At 55.2% G+C, this 25,796-nt stretch overlaps 1 protein-coding gene across 4 annotated transcripts in view; it reads left to right on the forward strand.

Annotated features, from left to right (window-relative positions):
- The window catches only part of ZFYVE28 (zinc finger FYVE-type containing 28), a 97,069-nt gene extending 78,351 nt beyond the window's left edge, over positions 1 to 18,718 (forward strand). For 3 of the 4 annotated variants that reach the window (XM_043448067.1, XM_043448068.1, XM_043448071.1), the window contains 5 exons: positions 12,656 to 12,789; positions 14,197 to 14,313; positions 15,266 to 15,362; positions 16,620 to 16,723; positions 17,537 to 18,718. In XM_043448067.1, the coding sequence (XP_043304002.1) occupies positions 12,656 to 12,789; positions 14,197 to 14,313; positions 15,266 to 15,362; positions 16,620 to 16,723; positions 17,537 to 17,991 (907 nt within the window). In that variant the 3' untranslated portion in view covers positions 17,992 to 18,718. Of the gene's footprint in view, positions 1 to 12,655; positions 12,790 to 14,196; positions 14,314 to 15,257; positions 15,363 to 16,619; positions 16,724 to 17,536 lie in introns of all 4 variants that reach the window. The other variant, XM_043448070.1, reaches the window with a different exon arrangement.
- Positions 18,719 to 25,796: the final 7,078 nt, after the last annotated feature.

Raw genomic sequence — 25,796 nt, forward strand, 5'->3', positions numbered from 1 at the left:
TATATGACTACTGGAAAAACTATAGCTTTCACTAGACAGACCTTTGTTAGCAAAACAATGTCTCAGCTTTTTAATAAGCTTAGACTGTATACGAGTCCTTTATCAGATATATAATTTGCAAATCTTTCCTCCCAGTCCGTGGCTTGTCTTTTCATTGTCAGAGTATCTTTTGAAGAGCAGAATTTCTTAATTTTGAGAAAGTCCAGGGTATCAGTATTTTTCATGGATTTTGATGTCATAACATTATCTTCATAACCTAAAGTCACAAAGATTTTTCTTCTATTCAAAAGTTTTATACTTTTCGGTTTTTCATTTAGAACTATAACCCATTGTAGGTTCATTTTGTATATGGTGTGAGGTATGGATCAAGGTTTTATTTTGTTTTTGCATAAAGGTAGCCAATCATTCCAGCATCATTTTTTGAAGACTATCCTTTCTCCACTGCATTGCCTTTGCACCTTTGTCAAAAATCAGTTGACCATATATTTCTGGATTCTGTAGTCTGTTGCATTGAACTATTTGTCTATATTGACACCAATATCACACTGTTTTGATTATGGTAGCTTTATAATAAGCCTTAAAATTGGTAGTATAAGTCTAAAACTTTGTTCTTTTTCAGAGTTGTTTTGGCTATTCTGGGTCCTTTGTATTTGTATGAATTTTAGAAACAAGTTGTCACTTTTAACCAAAAAAAAAGGCTGCTAGGACTTTGCTTGGAATTTTGTTTAATCTATATATCAACTTGGGAAGCATTAACACCTTAATACTGAGTTTTCAGATTTATAAACACAGCATATATTTCTCCATTTGTTTAGGTCTTAAGTTTCACTCAGCCAAGCTTTATAGTTGTATTGTTGAGGTCTTACACATTTTTTGACGTATTTATCCCTAAGTATTTTATATTGTTGATGCTACTGTAAATGGTATCATTTTATAATTTTAATTTCCAATTATTCATTGCTAAAATAGAGAGATATACTTGACTTTTGTATACTGATCTTGTCTTATGCAACTTGCCAAATTCAATTCATTATTAGATATGGTAGTTTTTATGAAGATTTCTTCAGATTTCCTACACAGATGATGTAATCTGTGAATAAAGCCAGTTTTGCATCTCCTTTCTAATTAGATGTCTTTTACCTCTTTGTCTTGCATTTTTGCACGGGGGAGGACCTCCAGTACAATGTTGAATGGAAGAGTTGCCACAGGCTATTTTTGCCTTGTTCCTGGTCTCAGAGGGAAAGCATTCAGTATTCACCACTAAGTGTGATGTTGGGTTTTCAGGTTCATAGATGCCCTTTCCCCAGGTTCAGGAAGTTCCCTTCTATTCCGAGGTTGCTGGACTTTTCTCAGATACTTTTTCTGCATCTTTTGGGAGGGTCATATAGTTTCAGTTTTTTAGTCTATTAATGTGATAAGCTACATCGGTTGACATGCAGATGTTAAGCCGTCTTGCGGTGAGCCTTACTTGGTCACTCACTATTATCCTTCGTATTCTTGGCTTCGATTTGCTAAAGTTTGGTTTAGGACTTCGCACTGATCATGAGGAATGCCAGGCAGCACTTGTCTCTTCTTGTAATGCTCCTTTAAGGTTTGGGCATCAGAGAAATGCCGAGCTCATCAAGCGGGTTGGGGAGCAGTCCCACTCATTGAATTCTCCACAAGACTTTGTATAGAAGTGGTGTTGTTTCTGCCTTGAATATTAGGGAGAATTCACCAGTGACGCCTTCTGGGGCCCCTGGGAGGTCCTGCTGACCTTGTGAATGGGGGTGGCAGCCACGAGGGCCCCAGGAGGGAGGCCGTGGGGGGGGTGGGTGGAGGGCCCTGGGACCCCAGCGCGTGGAGCTCTGTTGGTGTTTGGCGGAGGACTGGCTTAGTCTCCTGTCTCGTGGGACTCCAGCAGGAAGGATTGCAGCTTGTCGCGCGTCTGTCATAGGCCAGGCACGGTCCCTTTCAGGGCACTGTCCCTGGTCCTTGCCAGGGGCTAACAGTCATCTCCATTTGAAAGAAGAAAGCGGTGAGGCCTGAAACCATCCACGTCCCACCCGCACCCTTCCTGCCCCCACGGCAGGTGTGAACTGCTGGGCGCCAGGCGGCCTCTCGGCTCCGTCTTTAATGTGTTTGACTCTAGATTGGACTCTTGGGGCCCACCCACAGGGTCTGATTCTTCCCTGGGGCCCTCTTCTGTGTCCCCAGCCTGTCTGTCCAGCAGCTGTCCATGGAGGACCCGTGTCCTTCCAGGAAAGGGACCACCCTGGGCCATGTTCCTGGTGCTCCTGGTGCTCAAATAATGCCCATCCACTGGCCCCTGGGGAGCAGGCTGACCCAGCCAGGCCCCAAGCTCAGCCCCCAGGTACAGTCCCGGGCCCAACCTCCAGTGTTCTGTTCGTTTGCTCTCCGTGGCCCTTGCAAGCCTCACTGGGCTCCCCGTGGGCAGCACATTATTGATTTTTCTGCCTCGGACCAGTCTTTTTACGGGGTCTTTGACTCTCTTTCCATCCACACGCACACACTCACTCACGCCCCACCCTGCCGAGCAGCTGAAGTGGGCGTGGGTCGGAGGCTGCAGTTGCCGTCTGCCCAGCCGTGGTGGCCGTCTTCGGGGAGAGTTCACTGGTCTGTCTGTGCTATATATCTGGGGTCTGCGTGGGGTCTTACGTGCAGCATGTGGGCTCTAGTTCCCTGGCCAGGGATCAAACCGGGGCCCTCCACCTTGGGAGCATGGAGTCTTAGCCATGCCCCACCGGGGGAGTCCCAGAGTTCATTGCTCTCTCAAGACACAACATGGGCCCGGGCTTCGTGGCTCTCAGAGCTCTGCCCACAGTCAGGCCCCCCCGGGTTTCCTGCAGGTGAGCTGTGTGCTGCCGCGGCATCTGATAGGAAAGGCGCCTCCGCCTTTATCTCCACTAAGAAACAGACTCTGTGCCTCGGGAGGGCTGCAGTGGCACCTGCTACGGGCGCTTCCTCTTCTCAGCCTAGGCTATTCTTCTGGTCCCAGAAGTAGTACTTGATCTTAGAAGACACTTTGGAAAAATACCAACTTATTCATAGTCATACTATTCAGATAAATGTAACGTTAATGCTCTGCATTGACTATATTTCACAATACCTCATTTATGCACATATGATAGCTCTAATTTTTAAAATGCTACCTTTTTATTTAATATTTCAGCATTTTCAGCATCATTAACTATCCTTCCTGGAAACCTATGACCTAATTTACTGAATCAACCCACTGTTGATGGGCATTTATCTTGAGCTATTTCTTGAATATGCCTCTGCTAAAATGATTACAAGAAAAACATCCTTTTATTCTTTTTAAAGTGCACAATTCAGTGGCTTTTAGCCCATTCACAGAGTTGTGCAAATGCCACCACTGTCCAATCTCAGAACGTTTTCATCACCCCATAAAGAAACCCCAAATATTTCCCCAGTAAAACCTCTTCAGTCGCTGGCAACCATTAATCTACTTTCTGTCTCCATGAATTTGCCTAGACTTTTCTAGACTTTTCAAAAAATGAAATCATACAACAAGTGACCTTTGTAACTGGCTTCTGTCAGAGCCAGGGGCTTGCCCTGGTGGCTCAGAGGGTAAAGCGTCTGCCTGCCATGTGGTAGACCTGGGTTCGATCCCTGGGTCGGGAAGATCCCCTGGAGAAGGAAATGGCAACCCACTCCTGTATTCTTGCCTGGGGAACCCCATGGATGGAGGAGCCTGGTGTACGTTACAGGCCATGGGGTCTCAGAGAGTCGGACACAACTGAGCGACTTCACCCTTCACCTTCTTCTGTCAGAGCCTAATGTTTTTAAGGTTCATCTACATTGTAGCACCTAACAGTATTTCATTCCTTTCTGTGGCCAAAGATTAATTCCATTGCATGACTAGACTACATTTTGTTGATCTGTTTATCAGCTGACCGACATTTGAGTTAGGCTAGTATGGCATCTGGTCCCGTTGCCTCATGGGAAATAGATGGGGAGACAGTAGAAACAGTGTCAGACTTTATTTTTGGGGGCCCCAAATTCACTGCAGATGGTGACTGCAGCCATGAAATTAAAAGACGCTTACTCCTTGGAAGGAAAGTGATGACCAACCTAGATAGCATATTAAAAAGCAGAGACATTACTTTGCCAACAAAGGTCCGTCTGGTCAAGGCTATGGTTTTTCCAGTGGTCATGTATGGATGTGAGAGTTGGACTGTGAAGAAAGCTGAGTGCCGAAAAATTGATGCTTTTGAACTGTGGTGTTGGAGAAGACTCTTAAGAGTCCCTTGGACTGCAAGGACATCCAACCAGTCCATCCTAAAAGAGATCAGTCCTGGGTGTTCATTGGAAGGACTGATGCTGAAGCTGAAACTCCAATACTTTGGCCACCTCATGCGAAGAGCTGACTAATTGGAAAAGACCCTGATGGTGAGAGGGATCAGGGGCAGGAGGAGAAGGGGATGACAGAGAATGAGATGGCTGGATGGCATCACCAACTCAATGGGCATGAGTTTGAGTAAACTCCGGGAGTTGGTGATGGACAGGCAGGCCTGGCTTGCTGCAATTCACGGGGTCGCAAAGAGTCAGACACAACTGAGCGACTGAACTGAACTGAACTGAGTATGTGTGAGGAGAAGGCAATGGCACCCCACTCCAGTACTCTTGCCTGGAAAATCCCATGGATGGAGGAGCCTGGTAGGCTGTGGTCCACGGGGTCGCTAAGAGTCGGACACGACTGAGTGACTTCACTTTCACTTTTCACTTTCATGCATTGGAGAAGGAGATGGCAACCCACTCCAGTGTTCTTGCCTGGAGAATCCCAGGGAAGGGGGAGCCTGGTGGGCTGCCGTCTATGGGGTCACACAGAGTCGGACACGACTGAAGTGATTTAGCAGCAGCAGCAGTATGTGTGAACATCCATTCACACAAATGCTTGTGTGAATCTATGTTTCATTTCTCCTGGGTAGCCACCTTGAAGTGAAATTGCTGGGTCATGTGGCAGGGGAACTGCTGGCCTGTTTTCCAGAGTGCCCGCAGCATTTTAGGTTGTCGCCAGGAATGCACGAGGGTTCCAATTTCTCCAGATCTTCACCCACACTTGGTTTTTCCTGTTTTCTTTTAAAATCATTATAGTCATCATGATGGGTATAAAATGGCACAGTATTGTTTTAATTTGCATTTCCCAAATGACTAATGATGTTGAGCATCTTTTCACGTGTTTGCTGGCTGTTTATATAGTTTCTTTGGAAAAATGTCTTTTCAGATCCATAGCCCATTCTTTAGTTGAATGATTTATTTTTTTCCTGTTGAGTTGTAAGAGTCATTTCTATATTTCAGGAACTATACACCCTTGACAGACACATGCTTTGAAAAAAATGTTCTTGCATTCTGTAGCGTTTTCCACTATCTTGATGCTATCTTTTGAAGCACAAAAACTTTTAGTTTTAATTTTTGGGTGAATCTGTGTTTCGGTTCTCTCAGGTTGATGCTCAGAGGGGAATTGCTGGGTCATACTGCATGAGGAACTGTTGATATTTGTCTTTGGTTGCTATGTTTTTCATGTCACACCTAAGACATGATTGCCTAATCCAAGACCACAAAGATTCATGTTTTGTTGTAAAAGTTTTAGCTCTTACATATAGTCTTTGATCTGTTTGAGCCAATTTTTGTATGTGGTGTAACATAAGACTTCATTATTTTGCATGTGGAAATGCAGTTTTCCCAGCACCATTAAATTTTTTTATTGAAGTACAGTTGATTTACAATATTATATTGGTCTCAGGTGTATAACATAGCATTTCAATATCTGTATAGATTATACTCCACTTAAACTTATTATAAGATACTGGCTGTATTCCCTATGCTATACAGTATATCCTTGTGGCCCATTTATTTTACATTTAGTAGCTTGTACTTCTTAATCCCCTACCCCTGTCTGACCCCTTCCCATTTCCCTCTCCCCGCTGGTGACCACTAGTTTGCTCTCTGTATCCATGAATCTGTTTCTGTTTTGTTATATTCATACGTCTGTTGAATTCTTTGGATTCTGCATATTCACTGCATATTCACTCATTCACTTAGCGTAATACCTGCCATGTCATCCATGCTGTTGGAATTGACAAATTTTTATTCTTTTTTGTGGCTGAGTAATATTTCATTTTATATCTATTTCACATCTTCTTTATCCATTCATCTGTTGATGGGCACTTATGTTGCTTCCATATCTTGGCTGTGGTAAATAATGCTGCTGTGAACGTTGGATTGCATGTATCTTTTCTGATAAGTGTTTTCATTTTCTTCAGGTATATACCCAGGAGTAGAATTGATGGATCACATGGTTGTTCTAGTTTTAGTTTTGTGAGGAACCTCCATACTGTTTTCCACAGTGGTGTACCAAGTTACATTCCCACCAACAGGTTAGGAGGGTTGCTTTTCTTCACCTCCTTGGCAACACTTGTTATTTTTGGTCTTTTTTGTGATGGCCATTCTGACGGGTGGGAGGTGATATCTTGTGGTTTTGATTTACATTTCTCTGATGATTAGCAATATTGAGCATCTTTTCATGTGCTTTTCATTTGTATGTCTTTGGAAAAACATCTGTTAAAATCTTCAGTCCATTTCCTAGGGTTTCCTTGTTGGCTCAGTGCTAAAGAATCCACCTGCCAATGCAGGAGACATGGGTCTGATCCCTGGGTCCGAAAGGTCCCCTGGAGAAGGAAATAGCAACTCACTCCAGTATTCTTACCTGGAAATCCCATGGACAAAGGAGCCTGGCAGGCTACAATCCGTGGGGTTGCAAAATAGTCAGACACAATTTAACAACTAAACAACAGCAATTTCTAATCCATTTTCTAATCCAGTTGTTTATTTTTTTACATTGCATTGTATGAGCTGTTTATATATTTTGGATATTAACCCCTTATCAGTTGTATCATTTGCAAATATTTTCACCCATTCAGTAGGTTATCTTTTCATTTTGTCAGTGGTTTCATTTGCTGTGCAAAAGTTTTTAGGTTAATTTGGTCCTGTTTGTTTATTTTTGCTTTTGTCTTCCTTGCCTTGGGTTTTTGGTGGTCGTTCAGTCGCTCAGTCATGCCTGACTCTCTGCAATCCCCTGGACTGCAGCATACCAGGATCCTCTATCTTCCACCATCTCCTGGAGTTCGCTCAAATTCACGTCCATTGAGTCAGTGATGCTATCTAACCATCAACAGATCCGAAAACTGTCGCTACAGCTTATGTCAAAAAGTGTTCTGCCAGTGTTTTCTTCTAGAAGTTTTTTCGTTTCCAGTCTTACATTTAGGTCTTTAATTGATTTTGAGTTTATTTTTATGTGTAGTGTGAAAAAAGAGTTCTATTAATAATTTCACTTCTTTATATGTAGCTTCCAGTTTTCCCAGCACCACTGATTATAGAGACAGTCTTTTCTCCATCTCAGAACCATCTTTTGAAAAGACCATTCTTTCCTTATTGGGTGACCTTGACACCCTTTAGGAAGATCAGTCGACCACAAACTCCTGGGTTCATTTCTGGACTTGCAGTTTCATTGCCTCCTCATGGCTCCTATGCCAGTGCTGGTCTTGTTCATGTTGTTAAATTCTACGTCGTGTGAGTCCTCCCACTTTGCTTTTTTTCTTTTTCAAGACTGTTTCAGCTGTTCTGAGTCATTGCATTTCTGTATGAATTTTAGGATCAGCTTTGTCAACTTCTGCATGGAAAATGAAATTTTTTAATATTTCGATATGGATTCCATTGAATCTATAGACCAGTATTGTGAGTATTGCCATGTTAATGATATTAAGTCCTCAACCATGAACATATGCTGTCTTTCCATTTATTTAGGTCTAATTTATTTCAATGATGTTTTATAGTTTTCCATAACTGTCATGGAAAAATGCATCAATAACCTCAGATATGCAGGTGACACCACCCTTGCGTCAGAAAGTGAAGAGGAACTGAAGAGCCCCTTGATGAAGGTGAAAGAGGAAAGTGAAAAAGCTAGCTTAAAACTCAACATTCAAAAAACAAAGATCATGGCATCCGGTCCCATTACTTCATGGCAAATAGATGGGGAACAAATGGAAACAGTGGCAGACTTTATTTTCTTGGGCTTAAAAATCACTGCAGACAGTGACTGCTGCCATGAAATTAAAAGACGCTTGTTTCTTGAAAGAAAAACTATGACCAACCTAGACAGCATATTAAAAAGCAGAGAAATCACTTTGCCAATAAATATCCATATAGTCGAAGCTATGGTTTTTCTAGTAGTCATGTATGGATGTGAGAGTTGGACTATAAAGAAAGCTGGGCACCACAGAATTGATGCTTTTGAACTGTGGTGTTGGAGAAGACTCTTGAGAGTCCCTTAGACTGCAAGGAGATCAAACCAGTCCATCCTAAAGGAAATCAGTCCTGAATATTCATTGGAAGGACTGATACTGAAGCTCTAATATTTTGGCCACCTGATATGAAGGGACAACTATTGGAAAAGACCCTGATGCTGGGAGAGACTGAAGGCAGGAGGAGAAGGGGACAACAGAGGATGAGATGGTTGGATGGCATCACTGACTCGATGGACATGAGTCTGAGGAAACTCTGGAAGACAGTGAAGGTCAGGGAAGCCAGGCGTGCTGCCATCCATGGGGTCACAAAAAGTCAGACACAATTTAGTGACTGAACAGCAAAGGGTGAACTGAATGGTGTTGATACATGATACATACAGTGTGTGTGTGTCCATGTGTACTCAGTCGTGTCCGACTCTTTGTGACCCCATGGACTATAGCACTCCAGGCTTCCCTGTCCATCACCAACTTCCAGAGCTTGCTCAAATTCACATCCATCGAGGCTTCGATGCCATCCAACCATCTCATCCTCTGTCGTCCCCTTCTGCTACTGCCTTCAATCTTTCCCACCATCAGGGTCTTTTGTAAGTCAGTTCTTCCCATCAAGTGGCCAAAGTCTTGGAGTTTCAGCTTCAGCATCAGTCCTTTCAGTGAATATTCAGGACTGATTTCCTTTAGGATTGACTGGTTGGATCTCCTTGCAGTCCAAGGGACTCTCAAGTCTTCTCCAACACACAGTTCAAAAGTATCAATTCTTTGGCGCTCAGCTTTCTTTATAGGCCAACTCTCACATCCATACATGACTACTGGAAAAACCATAGCTTTGACTAGACGGACCTTTGTCGCTAAAGTAATGTCTCTGCTTTTTAAAATGCTGTCTAGGTTGGTCATAGCTTTTCTTTCAAGAAACAAGTGTCTTTTAATTTCATGGCAGCAGTCAACATCTGCAGTGATTTTGGAGCCCAAGAAAATAAAGTCTGTCAGTGCTTCCATTGTTTCTCCATCTATTTGCCATGAAGTGATGTGACCGGATGCCATGATCTTCCTTTTTTGAATGTTGAGTTTTAAGCCAACTTTTTCACTCTCCTCTTTCACTTTCATCAAGAGGCTCTTTAGTTCTTCGCTTTCTGCCATAAGGGTGGTGTCATCTGCACATCTGAGGTTATTGATATTTCTCCCAGCAACCTCGATTCCAGCTTTTGCTTCATCCAGCCAAGCATTTCACATGATGTATTTTGCAAATAAGTTAAATAATCAGGGTGACAATATATAGCCTTGACGTACTCCTTTCCCATTTTGGAACCAGTCTGTTGTTCCATGTCCGGTTCTAACTGTTGCTTCTTGAGCTGCATACAGGTTTCACAGCAGACAGGTAAGGTGGTCTCTATTCCCATCTCTTGAAGAATTTTCCACAGTTTTGATCCACACAGTTAAAGGCTTTAGCATAGTCCATGAAGCAGAAGTAGATGTTTTTCTGGCATTCCCTTGCCTTTTCTATGATCCAACAGATGTTGGCAATTTGATCTCTGGTTCCTCTGCGTTTTCTAAATCCAGTTTGAACATCTGGAAGTTCTCAGTTCACGTACTGCTGAAGCGTAGCTTGAAGGATTTTGAGCATTACCTTGATAGCGTGTGAAATGAGTTCATAACTCTTGCTGTACATCTGAAACTAACACAACATTGTAAATCAACTATGCTTCATTTTTTATTAAAAATACACACTCTAAAAGTGTACAATCGAATGTAATTCTTAACCTGTTGCGTTGATGCCAAATCCATCCACGCTATCTGCCATTTAGACTTTTCAGTTCCTTTTCCTTCACTTTCCCCGTCCTAAGTCTTTTATCCTCTACTTTTTAATTTTGGCAAAATACATATAACACAAAATTTACCATTTTAACAGAATTTAAGAGTACAATTCAGTGACATTATGCACATTCACAATATTGTATGACTATCACCACTTTTTCCAGAACTGTTTCATCAGCCCAAACTGAAACTCTGTCCCCAGCACACCCCGCCTTCTCCGACCCCTGGCACCCGCCCTTCCGTCTCTGTGAATTTGACTCCTCTAGGAACCTCGTGTAGGTGGCATCATACAGTGTTTGTCCTTTCGTGACCGGCTTGTTTCACTTAGTGTAATGTCCTAAAGGTTCATCCATATTGTAGCTGGTGTCAGAATTTTATTCCTTTTGAAAGCTGAATAGTATTTCCCTGAGTGGATGGACCACATTTTGTGTTTACCCATCATCTGTTGACGGGCGCTCGGGTTGTTACACCTTTCGGCTCCTGTGAGTAATGCTGCTGTGAACGTTCGTGTGTAAGCATTTGTTTGGGTTCCTGCTTTCAGATCTGGGTGAGGCTGTGAGCTGAGCCCGGGAGTGTTGATGGACATGGACCCTGGACAGTGATGCTCACCCCGTTTCGTTACTCAGCTCCTAGGGAGGGCACAGACAGGCTCACACCCCCAAGCGGAAAGTCAGGGGCCTTGTCTCGGGGACGCAGCAGGCAGTCTGGGCAGGGAGGGCTCTCCGTCATCACGAGGGTCTCAGCGGAGCAGGGCGCCAGCCTCTCCAGCACCTCCCATCACTCCTCCATGCTCTGGAGAAGCATTATACACTCAGAGACAGATGTTCCCGTTGCCCGAGTGTGCCAGTCAAACGCACCCCCACTTGACTGGGGAGGGGACCCTGAGGAGCCAGTCTGGGCCCCTTCCCCCCCTGGCCCCCTGCAGTGAACTCCCGGGCACATCCCGTCTCCGAGCTTCCTGGTGGTTGGATGCCAAGGAAGGTGCCCCTTGGTAAGACAGCGTGTGGCAGTGCACCCATCTCTGCCGTTGGGGGGGGCACCCACGTCCACGAGGGGCCAGGGCCGCTCTCCCCACGGTCACTGGACCGTTCATTCCCAGCAGCCACGCGGGGGGCCCCTGTCTCACCCGCAAGGGCCTCTCTCTGACACCGGGATCCCGGGCATTTGAGGCCGGCCTCCAGCCTGAAAAACCCCAACTTCCTCACAGCAAAGCTAAAGCAGAGATAGTACAGGCCCCCGAAGGCAACTTTTTAAAAAATTATAGTGAATATTTCTAGATAGATAAAAGATTTCGCATCCGTGAAACAGAGGGCAGGAAATGAATTCTGTAGCAGCGTGCGTACCCGATCAAACTTTTTGGCCAACCCAATAAAAACTTAGTAGCAAAAATGTCAAGGGGAAAACTAGGATTGGGGGGGGGGGTGGAGGAGGAAATTTCCCAGAAAGTAGGAAAAACTGACAGGTGAAGATGAGAGAGACATTATTTTAGGGACTGAAAGGCCAGCGCATGTACCCCCTGAAGCTGGGCAAGTGGACACCCGGACAATCCAGCCTCAGCTGCAGCCGCTACTTGGGGCCTCGGGGTGAGCCCTGGACAGCAGAATAACAGCGCCTGCGGCAACGCCCTGAGCCAGGGTCAGGGGCGTGTGGGGGGCCGGAGGGCTTGTCTCAGTAGAGAGCACCGTGATCAGTGGCTGGAAGCGACAGAAATCTCTCCTCTCACAGGTTGGAGACCCGAAATCTGAACCCTGGCGGGGCCACGCTCCCTCCGGAAGCTCTGGGCGGGGGTCCTTCCTGCGTCTTCCAGCTCCTGCTGACTCTGGGAGCCCCCTGGCTTGTGACCTCGTTACCGCGATCTCTGTGTCGTGGTCACTGGTCCTCCCCCTCCCCTCCTAAGACTCCTGGCCTCGGGTTAGGGCCACCAGATAAGCCGGGACGTCTCCTCTCCAGGTCCTTAGCTTGGGGCTTCCCTCGTGGGCCAGTGGTTAAGAATCCGCCTGGCAGTACAAAGGACACTGATTGGACCCCTGATCCGGGAAGGCCCCCCACGCCGAGGAACAAGTGAGCCCGTGACCCCCAACTCCTGAGTCTGTGCTCCAGAGCCCAGGAGCCACGACTGCTGAAGCCCGAGGTCCCAGAGCTCACATTTCACAAAGGACGCCCGCACCCAGCGACTAGAGAGAGTGTAGCCCCTTTCAGCACAGCTAGAGAAAAGCCTGCCCTGCACCCAAGATCCAGCACAGCCAAAATAAATAAAAATAAAAATCCTTACTTCGATTGCAAAGACCTTTTTCCACCTAAGGTCCTGCCAGGTTCCAGGTTCGGGCGTGGACACATCATTTGGGGCCCGCCAGCCCCTGCAGAGGGTGTGAGTGAGGCGAGGGTACTTCCACGGGACGAACTCAGCCCCCGGTGTTGGACCCGGGGTGCACCCGCGTGGAGTGGGGGGCCCTCCGGGCAGAAGTCTTATCCCCCCTCGCTGCCCACAGCCAAGCCCCTGTGTTTCCTTCTCCGTGCAGCGGCTCCACGGCTGGTCCCTGCTCCCCAGACACGAGCGGCTCTGAGTCGGCGCCCGTGGCGGTCAGAGAGAAGATGCGCTCCCGGTTCCACGGCAGCCACGACCTGATCCACCGCCTGTTTGTCTGCATCTCAGGTGCCCCGTCGGCCCCGGGTGGGGCATGGGCTCGGGGACACACGGCGGGGTGGGCAGGCTTCAGGGCAGTGGCTGGCGTTCTGCAGGAGTCTCCCCAGGGAGGTTGGGGTGCGGGCCCTGCCCGGGGGCTCCCTCACCACGTCACTTCCTTGCCCCAAGCCCCGAAATGAGCCCAGCCAAGAGGTGGGCGTTGTGCGTCTGCAGGCCCTCCTCAGTCGGAGGGGAGCCCAGGCTGGGCCCCGGGGCCCTCACCACCCACCTGCGAGGTCCTGTTCAATCTGATGTCCTGACTGATCCTGTTTCCTTCCATCCCCTGGGTGAGGGGGGCGATGACTGCTTCGTCTCCTGGGATTCAGAGAGGGGCGTGAGCGCGGCAGCTTTTTCACCTTCTCCCTTAGTTTTGTGTGTTTGGAGTAGCTGGTGCGGGCCCGTGGTTTAGAAGCGTGACTGTGTGGTGGGTCCCCCTCCCCGCCTCCTGCCTGCCGTCCACCCCCACCTCCGGGCGAAGTTCAGGCAGCGCCTGTCCTGCAGCCTTGTCCCCCCCGGCCCGTCCTCTGACCCCAGGCCGTGGGGTGGAGCCGTGGGGGGTGCAGCCTGTGGACTGGTAGACCCTGCAGAGTCAGGGTCGTGGTCTCGGGGTGTCACTCTGCACTGCCCCGAGTCCCACGGGCAGAGCCGCCATCCAGGCCAGGCTCGGGGGTGACTCCGAGCTTCCGTTCAAACATCTGGCAGAACCCACCGCAAACCCACGGGTCTGTCTGGCGGTCTAGGGAACAGCAGGCCCAGCGGGTGCCCGGCAGGGCTGCTGACACACCAGGAACCCTCGGGAACTGCTGACCACAGCGTTGGCGCGGTGACGGGCCCCAGGGCATCGGGGAACGGGGGTGGGGGCAGGTGCGGTCACCCCCTGGCCTTGCCGTGAGCTTCTCACTGAGGAGGGCTGAGCCCACCGACTGAGGGATGAGGAAACTTCGGCCGGTGAGGGTGGGGGGAGCCCCAAGGGCCCCCCTGTCTGGGCAGGTCCCCAGAAGGGCGGCCCCGCAGTGGAGGTGGCTGTGATGGGGAAGGAGATGCCATGGGGGTGGGCGCACTTGGGGGCTCGGGGTCATCCCCTAGTGAGGAGCCAGGGCCCTTTGGTGGCCGTGGCTGAGACTCCGCGGATAAAAGCATGAAGGAGACTAACTGCCGCCTGGGGGTGGGAGGCGCTGCTGGGTTGCGGGCCCGTCCCCCTCCTTCCCTTGAATCCTGAACTTTGCTTCTGCCAGAGGGACCCTCGGGGCGGGGGGACTGGGTGGCCGCTTCCTGCCCCCGCTCATCCAAGGACCCGCTGGTCTCTGACCCTGAGCCGCAGTGGGCTCACCAGCCAGCAGCGCCTCCCCTCACCCCTCCCCCGGGCGTCCCCTGCAGGCGTGGCCGACCAGCTGCAGACCAACTATGCCAGCGATCTGAGGAGCATTCTCAAGACCCTCTTCCAGGTCATGGCCACCAAGCCAGAGACGGATGACAAAGAAAAGCTAAAGAAGGGTGAGTGGCGGCCTGGGACAGGCTCGGAGGCGCACCACCCCTGCCCTGGGAAACCTGCTCTCCCGGGCCACCCAGCTTTTTACATGACCATGTCATCCACGGTGGAAGCCCCCAGCCGAGCCAGGCTGTCTGCTGGGGGCCTGAGGGCACACCTCACAGGCCCCAGGCACCCCAAGGTCACTGCCAGGAGCAGCAGCACCAATCATGTAGTGCCTAGGCTAGGCCGCCTGTCTTCTGACCATGAGGACAGACCAGGAGGCGCGGTGCCCGTCCTCGCACAGACGGGACCCAGTGGTCCCCGGTCGCTTCTGCAGAATTCCCTCTGTCAGAGCAGCCAGAGGTCAGCCCAGAGTCCGGGAGGGGACATGGGTCCTGCTGCTCCAGGAGGAAGTGGCCCTCTGTGACCTGCCTCACACCCCCTCACCCCAGGGGCTTCTGCTCAAGAGTGACCGGGCACCCGGCCCAGGCCCTGGGGAGAAGTCTGTCCCGTGTGCCAAGCCAGCTCTGCCTCCCGAGGACCACTCCACTGGGCCGCGCTGCCCCTGTGTGCCTGGGGATTCTGGGTGGGGCTGCCTCTGGATCAATGCTGCTCAGGAAGGGCGGTGACGTGGGTGGCCTCTGCAAGCAAGGAGTGTGGGCCCCAGGGCCGGGGCCAGGCCTGGTCCCCTGCCCGCCTCGGGGCCACGGTCCAGGGGGACCAGTGGATGGGTTCGGGGCTGGGGGCCGCAGGCAGGGCCAGCTGCCCACGTAGGGGCACTCAGATGGACAGACTCCCAGGGTGGGGTCAGCATCCTGCGTGCGGGCAGTGGGTGAGGGCCCCGGTGACGCCCTCCGCGGGCGGGACTGTGGACTGTTTGGGGGCTGCCCTCCGCTGGCTGCACCCAGGCATCCCTCCAGGGCACGGGTGGTGGCCCGTTGAGCCCAGTGGCCACACTTTCTTCCAGTCACCCAGACGCTGCGGAGTGCGGCCCTGGAGGACTGCGCCCTTTGCCAGGAGACCCTGTCGTCCTCCGAGCTGGCCGCCAAGACCCGAGACGGAGACTTAGAAGGTGGGTGAGGGGCCGGGGCCAGTGCGCTGAGCAGAGAGTGGGGACCCTGTCTGGACGTTTCCCCTCTGTCCTGGCCTGCAGGCTCCGGGCGGCAGCCCTCCTCCACTGGGGGCCCCTCACCAAAGTCTTCCAGACATGCGGCTCTCAGGGCAGGGCCTGGGAGTTCCCAGGACCCTCACTGTCCTCCTCGGGTGGGAGTCTGGATTTGCCTGTTGGAGCTGGCCTCGTGGCCGGCCTGGAATGACCCCAGGAGCTGACTGGTGATGTCCAGGCATCACTGGGATGGTCAGGGTTTTTCCACGGAGAGGGTGGACAGCGTGAGAGGAGGTCTCACTGCGGTGGGGTGGGGGATGAGCCTGGAGGGCAGGGTGGGAGGGGCGGGGGGTCTGCAGGCAGCAGGCGGGGGAGCGCATGTCCTCGGGCGCAGCTTGGGGAGGAGGGGCCGGAGAGGGGTCCGGAGACGAGGGTGAATGGCCTCGCCGGGGCCGCGCTCGCGCGGCTGGTGCAGAGTGGGCACCTCATGTCTGGGGTGTCTCCCTGGACAAGGTGGCTTCTCCCAGCGCCTTCAGTCCCCGCCCCCCGAATTCCAGAGCAGATCCCCAGGGGCTCCCTCCAGGGAGCTCCTAGAGAAGGGAAAGGGGGTGAGACCAGTCATGGGGGGGAACCCCCGCTGCGCTGCACATGTGTGGGGTGGGGCCATTCCCGGGGCGGAGCCAGCTTCGGGGCGGGGCCAGTTTCGGGGCGGAGCCAGCTCCAGGGTTGGAGGGGGATTCTCGGGGCGGGGCCATCCTCAGGGCGGAGCCAGCCTCTTCTCCGGGAGACGCCCTCCCGCGCATCCCCTCCCCTACCTCCCTTGACCTGCCCTGGAGCCGGGTTGGGCGGGGCTGCGGGGGCGCCTGAGGCTCCAGCAGAGCCTTGTTTGAGAGGTTGACAAAGGGTGTTGATTTCTTTCATCTGTCAGCCCCCGTGTTTGCCCAAGAACCCTGCCAGACTGGATGCCGGCCGGGAGAGGCTTGGGAGAGGGTGGCCTGGGTGGACCTCGCCCTGAGTCTTGGGGCGACGTGCAGGCTGCTGCCGCTGGGGTCCGATCCACGCGCCTGGCCAGCAGTCCTGAAACCTAGCCAGTAAGGAGCCTCGCGAGAACCGGAGGCTCCTGCACACCACCAGCCTCCGACCCCCGCCCCAGCCCATCGGCCCTCACTGCCACCCCCCGCACCGCTGCCGCGGGCTGACCTATCCCCACTGTCTTTGCCACAGACCCGCCCGAGTGGGTCCCGGACGAGGCCTGCGGCTTCTGCACCGCCTGCAAAGCGCCTTTCACAGTCATCCGCAGGAAGCACCACTGCCGCAGCTGCGGGAAGGTAGGTGGGTGGGCGGCCGGGGCTGTCCCGCAGCCCCCGGTGCTGCCGCCTCAGACATCCCAGGGGCCGTCTGCAGGCCCCGCGCCCAGGTCCAGGGGCTGGCGAGGACTTAGGAGTCCTGTGCAGAGAGACACCCGTGAGCCCTGGGCGCTGCTCTGACCTGGCACAGGGTGTGGCCTCGGGTTTCCCAGGTGGCGCTGGAGGTAAAGAACCTGCCTCCCAATGCAGGAGACATGGAGACCTGGGTTCTATCCCTGGGTCGGGAAGATCCCCTGGAGGAGGGCATGGCAACCCACTCCAGTATTCTTGCCTGGAGAATCCCATGGACAGAGGAGCCAAGCGGGCTACAGTCCATGGCGTCAGCAAAGAGTCGGACACGACTGAGCGACTTAGCACGCACGAACGTGGCCTCGGGCACGCAGCCGCTAAGTGCAGTGGAGCAGTGCCCAGTCCTGGCCCCTTCAGACCTGGGGACCTGGTGGGGGTGGGGTGGGGTGGAGGGTCCGAATCAGGTGGAGCCTGCCGCAGCCTGGGTGTGAGGCTGGCCCCCTCCCTCAGCATGGCCTCTTGGTCAAGGCCTGCCCCAGGTTTTCCTGAAGGTCTAGCCCCGCGTTGGGGAGGGGAGAGCCCCGCCGGTGACTGCCCGCCTGGCCCTGGTGGGAGGGACGTGCAGCTCGGCCGGCCAGGGGCGCTCAGGGCTCTGCTCCCGCCCCTGCTGGCCGTCGCTCCGAGGCCACGGTAGGGGAGAGGGGAGGCGCAGGGCTGCGGAGGGCCCCGGGCCCGCTCACTCGGCCGCGCGCTCCTGCCTTCTAGATCTTCTGCTCGCGTTGCTCGTCGCACTCGGCGCCGCTGCCGCGCTACGGGCAGGTGAAGCCGGTCCGCGTGTGCACGCACTGCTACATGTTCCACGTCACGCCCTTCTACAGCGACAAGGCGGGCATCTGACACGGCGCGCGAGCCCGCGGGCCCCGCAGGACTCCGGGGAGGGGGCTCCGACGGCCGCGCTCGCCTCCGCCACCCGGGCGGGCCGTCTGCTGGCCGGAGGGGCTTCGCCGCATCTCGTCCACCTGCTGGCCCCGCCGCTGCGGGGGCTGCGGGCGCCCGGACTCCAGAACTCCAGTGCCTCCACCACCCGCCCGCAGGGCCCTCGGGCTCGGTGCAGGGGCCCACGGAGGTCAGCTGCAGACAGCGCGGGGACCTGGGGTGCCAGGCCTGGGCCGGGGTGGGTCCCCTGCCCTGCTAAGATGCTGTATGAGGTTCAGCTATAGCGGAAGGTCTGCTTTTCCTGGGCGGGTGATGCTCACCTACCGGGGAAGGGGGGCCTCAGAGCAGCCGCAGGGCTGCCCCCATGAGCTGGCCGAACAGGGAAAGACCAGGCTGGCCTTTCTCTCTCCAGGGCCCTGCGCCCACAGCCCCCCACCCCCTGCTCCCCTCAGGACCTTGTCTAAACCACATGTCTCATTTCTTGCTGGAGAGGGGACGTGCAGAGCAGACCCTGTTGTCCTCTGAGCAAGAGGGCCGGCCCCTGCTGTGGTCTGCCCACCCTGGTCCTCCAGCTGATGGGGGCTGAGGGTGGCCAAGCAGCAGGCGGAGGTATCCCAGCTTCAGAGGCCAGGGCGCTCCCCAGGGCTGAGGACCCGGTGATGACCTCTTGGCTGCCATTACTCCCATCCCTCTGACCCCCTGGGACCCTGGCCCCAGAGCGGCCCCAGGCCCCAGCACGGACACCTCCTCAGGCTTAAATCTCAGGCTTCACATTGCAATGATGATTGCAGTTTTATTTTTAGAGAGATGACACACGTACTGCTTCTTTTATAGCATAAAATCCAATTACTGTTTGACAGTGGAATATACACGCACAAAAAAAACAGCTTGTGTGGGAGAAGAAAAGTATATAATGGAGGGTATATTATGTATTGAGATTATTTTTATTTTCTAAATGCTGTAATTCAAAACCATTTCCATAAATCTATTTAAGGATTGCAGACACTCTTATTTCTCGTGTGAGCACGGATGGACTCCTTTTTCTCTGTCTGGGACGTGATGGGGTTCTTGCTCAAGTGCACTCTCCTCCAGGAAACGGGGAGGTCTTCTGGACTCCTGGGACAGTGGGAAGGCAGGATGTGGCTTCCCACCAGCCCTCAGGAGAAGGGTGACCACCTATTCCCCCACCCCATCCCACTCCCTGCAATGGGTTCCAGCCTCCTCGCTGGGCGCCCACCCTGCCCAGCACCCCAGGCAGGCCAGCAGACAGGTGGACACCCACATGGGGCGGGGACACCGGAGAGGAGAAATACCGTTCGTTTCCTGGAGGCTGGCGGTGGCGGGAGGATCACCAGAGGCGTCTGGAGGGGCAGGGCTGGGGGACACCCCCCTTCCCCCACGGGTCTGGGCTCCTCCAAGGCCCCTGCTGCAGCCTCTAGCGGCCACCAGGGGGCACCCCGCCCACTGCCTCCTCTCCCACCGGGGCCTGGCGGCCAGGGCATAGGGGCTTAGAGCTCTGCCTACAAGGGCTGTCCCACTGTGGTGGGCACTCCAGGTCAGAACAGGGCCCCCAGCACCCAGGCACCCAGCAGCCAGGCACTCGTCCTCCAGGTCCTGCAGGCGGGTGGAGAAGCTGGAGAGTGTCCTGAAAGGATCACAGGCAGGGTGGGCCACACCCCTAACGGCAGCTTGGAGTGGGCAAGAGGGCTCCTGGTCAAGCTGGGCACTTCAGACCACCAGGGCTGGGAGTGGGGGCTGACACCATGGAGGGAAAACTTCCTGGTCATTCCCAGCTCTTCCTGTCCTCTGGACTCGGTAGAAGTTGGGGGGAGGTGTAGTTCAGTCGCTCAGTTGTGTCCAACTCTTTGTGAGCCCACGGACTGCAGCACGCCAGGCCTCCCTGTCCATCACCAACTCCCGGAGCTTGCTCAAACTCATGTCCATCCAGTCAGTGATGCCATCCAACCATCTCATCCTCTGTCGTCCCCTTCTCCTCCCGCCTTCAGTCTTTCCAGGCATCAGGGTCTTTTCCAATGAGTCAGCTCTTCACATCAGGTGGCCGAAGCAGTGGAGCTTCAGCTTCAGCATCAGTCCTTCCAGGGGGTGTCATTGAGCAGGACCCAAAGTTCCTCCCTAAGCCACCTCCATAACCCAGAGTCCTGGAGGCTCTTGTCTATTCTTAGGTCCACCCAGAGCCACCTCCTCCAGGCAGCCTTCCCAGGCAGGGCACTCTCCCACCCTCCTCGGCCCCCATCCTCACATACGTTTTCAGAGCAGAGTCTCGGACTTGTTGCAGGAGTCAGCGAACCTCTCAGAACCTCTCCTGCCTGTGAGACTGGGGAGGGGCGATTCCAGGCTGGCACAAGCTCAAACCTCAGCCCAAAGGCTTAAAAACATGTGGCCTGGGTTCCGCTGATGTGTTCGTTTCCAGGAGTTCAGGACAGGTCAGGCGCTGGGTCCTGCACCTGAACTGGGCAAAGATGAGCACCCCCACATTCCAGACCTGGCCTGCCCTGGGAGGTCTGCAGGTCTGGGGGCCGAGCAAGCTGGCTGCACTGCCTGGGCCTTGCGGGCTGGGCAGGATGCTGCTGGAGAGTGGGATGCCAGAGCTACAGAGACACAGAACAGCCCAGTTCCAAGTGGCGAGGGTCCTGGTGAGGGTGGAGTACAGATGGCGAACGGGGGGGTCACCCCAGGCACCAAACACTGGGCTTCGAGCAGGGGAGGACACAGTCAGATCTGTGGTCTGGACACCCCGGGGGGGGGAAGAATTGGGGGGTCAGACCCCAGGGCCCCCACTGCTCCATCACAGGCAGTTACGCAGCGTAGCCGCGGTCGCTGCTCTGACCTGGCTGTCTCCCCACCTCGTCACTCAGGACCGCCTCGAGCCCTACGGGCTGTGAGCTGAGCACCCTCTGCTCGAGGCGGCTCAGGGCACGCTTGCCTGAGCCTGCCCTGCTGCCTCTGGGTCTAGAAGCCACTGGATGCCTGGGGGCCTGGGATAAGGGCTCGGGCCCTCGGGGCTTCCCGTTGGAGACTGCAAGGCCTTATGATGGTGTGTAGCAGCCAGGGCCAAGTGAAGGCCAACTGGGCATGTCCTGGAAAGCCCAGAAGGCTTCCTGGAAGAGGCGGGGACACAGGCCAGGAAGGCGTAGGCCAGAGAACGCAGACAGTAGGACTGGGAGAGGGATGATGGGGTGAGCCCCGAAGGCCCCACTGTCTGAGGGAGGAGACTTGCCATCTGCTCCAGGCTCATGCTCCTCAGGGCTCTGGGAAGAGAGGGCCTTGGAGACAGCTGGTAGGGGCCGAGGGGTGGCAGCAGCGCTGAACTGGGCACTGGTCCTGCCCCCCAGCCTGGGCCCAGGCCCTGGGAGAGGAGCAGGCTGGTGGCCCCGAGGCGCCCGCGGCCACACCCGACCCCGCAGCGGGCACCTCAGTCTGCACCACCTCCCCCCTTCATAGGTTTTTCCCCCTGAGAAGAAGTTTAAAAGAAAATCTTATTGTTTTGCTTTTGGACACTTTTGGCTACTTAAGACAATGGTCTATACATTGTCCAGCGGTTATTGAGTATAGCTGGAAAACCCTGTAAAGAGAGAAAAAAAATATACCCCACACATTGTTCACAAGTATAATGAACTTTTCTTTTATTTTACATTTAAAGATGACATGGACATTATGTTGGCTAGGCAGACATTTGTTACATCCTCACGCATCTTGATTTTGCTGTCTTCTGGTATTCTGGGGACAACGCTTTCCCGAGTGTTAAACTCTTTTGAATGCCCTCCGGGCGGCTTGTGCGTCCTTAGACGGAACTCTGATGCTGACTGTGACTGCCCAGGCCCTGCCCCGTCTCCTTACACGGAGGGCACAGACTGAGAGGCACTTGTGGGCTTCCATGGTGGCTCAGTGGTAAAGAATTGCCCTCCAGTGCGGGAGACACAGATTCGATCCCTGGCCCAGGAAGATCCCATGTGCCAGAGAGCAGCTAAGCCCGTGCGCCGCAACTGCTGCGCCTGTGCTCCATGACAAGCGAGACCACCACCACGAGAAGCCCGCCCACGGCACCTGGGGAGCGGCCCCCACTCGCCACAACCGGAGGAAAGCCCGTGCAGCAACGAGGACCGAGCACAGCCAAAGAGAAATACAGAGATTTTTAGACAAAGAAGCGCTTACTGATCTGGGTCTGATGTTAGTATCTCTGCCATTCCTGCCCCTGCCCCGCGCCTGGCCTACTGCCCTCCAGGGCTTCCCATGCAGCCTTCACGGCACCCCACAACACCCTGAGGCCGCTACTGCCAACTCCAGTTTATCGCTGGGGAGACCGAGGCTCAGAGGTGTTTAGGGACTTGGCCAAGGTCTTGTGGTCAGACAAGAATCTGGGGTGGCTTTGGGGGAGGAGCCAGTGACAGAAGCCCCTGCGGCTCGCCCCTGGTCCTGGCACACAGCGGGCGGCTTGCAGGCTGACCGCCGTGCTGGGCTGGGCATGGCCCTCCAGCCCCTGATAGATGACGCCAGAGCTCATCTCTGTCCCTGCGCCTCGGTCCCTGTCGGAACTTGCCACCGTCCGGGGTCCGCACTGGGCTGGGGGAGCCCTGACTGCTCACTCCCAGCCTCCTCCCCAGAGCTCTGGGCCTGGGGACACTGGTAGCAGCAGGACTCCAACCCGGTGACCGAGGGGGCAAGAGAGGAGGCAGGACAGGGCCTGGTCACCCTGGCGGGGTGAGAGGGGGTTCTGGAGGGGGAAGGGCCGCACACACCGTCTCCCCCTGGGGTGGGGCGCTTCCTGACGCTCTTCTGAGAGCCACAGGCATGTCCCCAGTGTGTGTGCTGGCTGAGGGCCGGGTGAGATGCGCCCTTAGGTACTGGGTCCAGGGCAAGGGAGCCCAGGCCAGTCAGCATGGGAGAGGTTAGTAAACAGTCTTCCCAAGGGGTCCTTCCCTTGCAGGATCCTGGGGGTGGCGAGTTCGCCAGCCTTTCACAAACTTCCCCCCAGGACTCCTCCTATGGTCTTCCGGTGCCCAGAGAGGGGCGTGCAGTTCTCATTTAAGAGCCAGGGAAGTTGAGCCTGGGGTGGGGTGGCGGACGAAACCCACCAGACCCCTAAGGCCTCCTGGTTTCAGGCCTCGTGACTTCTCCCTGAGTCCCCTGGGCTGGGAGCCCTGGGGTAAACTGGGCTTCTCCTAACAGCAGCGGGGCAAAGAGTTTGGAGGAAGGGGCAGAGAGGGGAATGTGGGCTGGGGGGCCCGCTGGGGGCCTGGGAGAGGGGAGGGGAGTCGGGTGGGTGGGAATGGTCCAGGGCCTGTCTTGGGACACCAAGCGAAGGAAAGGGGTGGGAGCCTGGACTCCCAGAGGGAGGAGCCTCCGAAGCCCACCTCCTGCCTTCCAGCATGGCCTGGGTGGGTTCGCACTCTGACAGACAGGTCTTTGCACAGAAGGGGGAGGGAGAGCTGGGCAGGTGTGGGAGACTGGGTAGGCCAGGAGGCTGCTGGCCCAGCCTGGGCTCAGAGAAGGCTGCCTGGAGGAGGTGACTGGGCCCTGCCGGAGACCTGCTCTAGGGAACAGTCCCAGGGGGGCACCCTGCCATCCTTGGACCTGGACCAGCCAGCACCGACCCAGGGTGGCCCCCAGTGCCTACACTGCCCCATCCACGGGGGGGGTGGGAGGGGCACATTGAGGCTCTGCGTGTAGACACCTGACAGGTCCCGGGCAAGGCCACCCCATCCATCCTCTCCGTCACCCCAGCACCCTCAGTTGGTGGCCTCGGACTCTCCCTGGGGAGCTCTGGATTTGCTCACGGCTGCAGGTTGGGCCGGGCGGGACCACCACCCCGCTGGCTCTCTCCATCCCCCCATCCACCGCTGGGCCCACATGGCACCGCGGCGCTGCTCCCCCCCCACGAAAGGGACCCCAACGCCTCTGCCCACACTGGCCCGGCCCACGTCCCCACCCGCCCCTCACTGTGCGGGGGCACTAAGGCAGTGTGGACCCCGCGGGCAGTGTGGACCCTGCGGGCACGGCGAAGTGGGCCGTCTTGGGTGTGGCTGGAGCAGGGGGTCCCCCAAAGGCCTAGACGTAGTCAGTGGCGCAAGGTGGGGCCCACCCCCACCCCTGCAGTCATGTCTCCGCACCCGTGCCCCTCAGCAGGAGGGGGGGTGGGTGTCCAGCAGGCGCCCTCACAGCGGCACAGGTGCAGCTTTACGACCGCAGTCAGCAGCGCATCCCTCACATCACCAGGGGTGGCCTGACCTTGCAAACACCTAGCGGTAAGCCAGGGATCCTGCCTCTGACACCCAGAGCCCACGATGCAGCCCGGCCCTCCTTTACCCTGCGCAGCCCTGGCTGCCCCCCAAACTATGCGGAGGGCCCAGCACTCAGCGCTTGCTAGGGATCCGCCCTGACCCTGGGGTAATGGTGGAGCAGGGGCAGAAAGGGCCCGAGGTAACATCCAGGTAGTGTCTTGTGTTTTTGTTTTCGCATTGCCTGCAGCTTGGAGGATCTCCTTTCTCAGCTCAGGGACTGCACCCAGGCCCTAGGCAATGAAAGCCAGGAGTCCTAACCTCTGGAATGCCAGGGAATTCCCGGGAAGTGTTGTTTTAATGTCCACAGAGAGCTGTGTGTAATGCCAGTTTCTAAGTCTCTCACTGGGTTCTGCCACCCTTGGGGGGGGGGGGGCGGTGGGCACATTCCTAATCCCCTTTCTCAGATCAAGCTGTGCTGGGCCTGAAGGTGGTTTGGTCTCCATGCCCCTGTGTCACCAGCCTGGGTCACATGTCTGGCAGTGCTGATCTCCATTCTTCTGGGAATGCTGGGAGACCCTGGCAAGTCCCCAAACCTCAGGATCCCCGGTCTTTCTGCCTGTAAGTGGAGGATGTGGAAACCCAAGAAAATGCATATATACAGTCAAGAAGTTCTGAGACTGCACGTGCTTGATTTTTAGTGTTTGTTCTGTTTTGTTGGCAGCAGCACTGGGGAGTCCAGTCATTTATACCCCACGATCTCAATAACCTCTGAGAGGGAAAAATCAAGTGGGACTGAGGCCCATCTGGGGCTGCCCCCACCCCCAGGCAGCCTGTCCTGCTTCTGTGGGCCAGCTTAGGGTCAGGGGTCACTAGGGCCACCCGCCAGCCAGCTGGGAGCTCATGAGAGCTCCCCTCCCTGGCAAAGCAATTTTCTTCCCTAGAAAGCGCTTCCGTGGCCAGAGGGGACAAGTGCTAGCCTCTTGGAATGTCCCCACCCTTTGGGCCAGACGTGATCACGCAGTCCTCTACTCATGGGAGCCAGTCTAGACTGTGGCGGCAGAGCGTTGCCCCCCTTCTTTTCTCAGATTCTTCCTTCCGCCCTAGGGTCCACTGGGCGGCTCTGAGGGACCCCTCCAGCTGTGGGCCTCAGTTTCCCTACTGAGATCCTCAGGAAGCCCTGACCGTTAGGCTCAGACCGTCTACGCCCCTCCTCCAAGCCCGAGCCTTTCCCGGGGTCTCGCTGTGTCCGGCGGGGAGGGTTGCCGTTTTTTGCAGCCTCACAACAGACCCCCAAGGAAACCGCAAGGACCCGAACTTCCGCGACGCCAGTGCGGCAGCAGGCTCGGGGCGACAGGTTCCTGCGCAGAGAACGCGGACCGGCGGGCCGGCGGGGTATCCGAATCGCTCCCCGAGCCCCAGCGGGCCCTCGCGGGGGCCGGGCGGAGGATGGCCCCGCCGCGCTCGGCTTCCTCTCGGCAACGCGTCCGGCCGCGGCGCCCTCATTGGCCGCGCGCCCCGCGGCCAACCATTGGCTCCGCCGGCCCTACTTTACATGGCCCACTCTGGGCCAATAGGCGCGAGGTGCCTACTTAACATGCACGCCGGCCGCCAATCAGCGGGCGTGGGGGCCGGGCCCCCACGTGCTGTTGCTAAGCTTGGGCTTCTAAATTGTTACTACCGCGGCGGGCCTATCGGAGCGGAGGCTCGCAGCTGTCAACATTCTCGGCCCCGCCCGAGGCGTGCGGCCGGCTCCCATTGGCCCCGGCAGGGCCCAGGGCCCGCCCCCGCCGCACGAGCGCCGGCTCTCATTTGCTGCGCCGGCCGCCGCTCGCCCTTATGTGTCAATTTGA

This window comes from Cervus canadensis, chromosome 26, assembly GCF_019320065.1.
Source record: "Cervus canadensis isolate Bull #8, Minnesota chromosome 26, ASM1932006v1, whole genome shotgun sequence".
Taxonomy (NCBI): domain Eukaryota; kingdom Metazoa; phylum Chordata; class Mammalia; order Artiodactyla; family Cervidae; genus Cervus; species Cervus canadensis.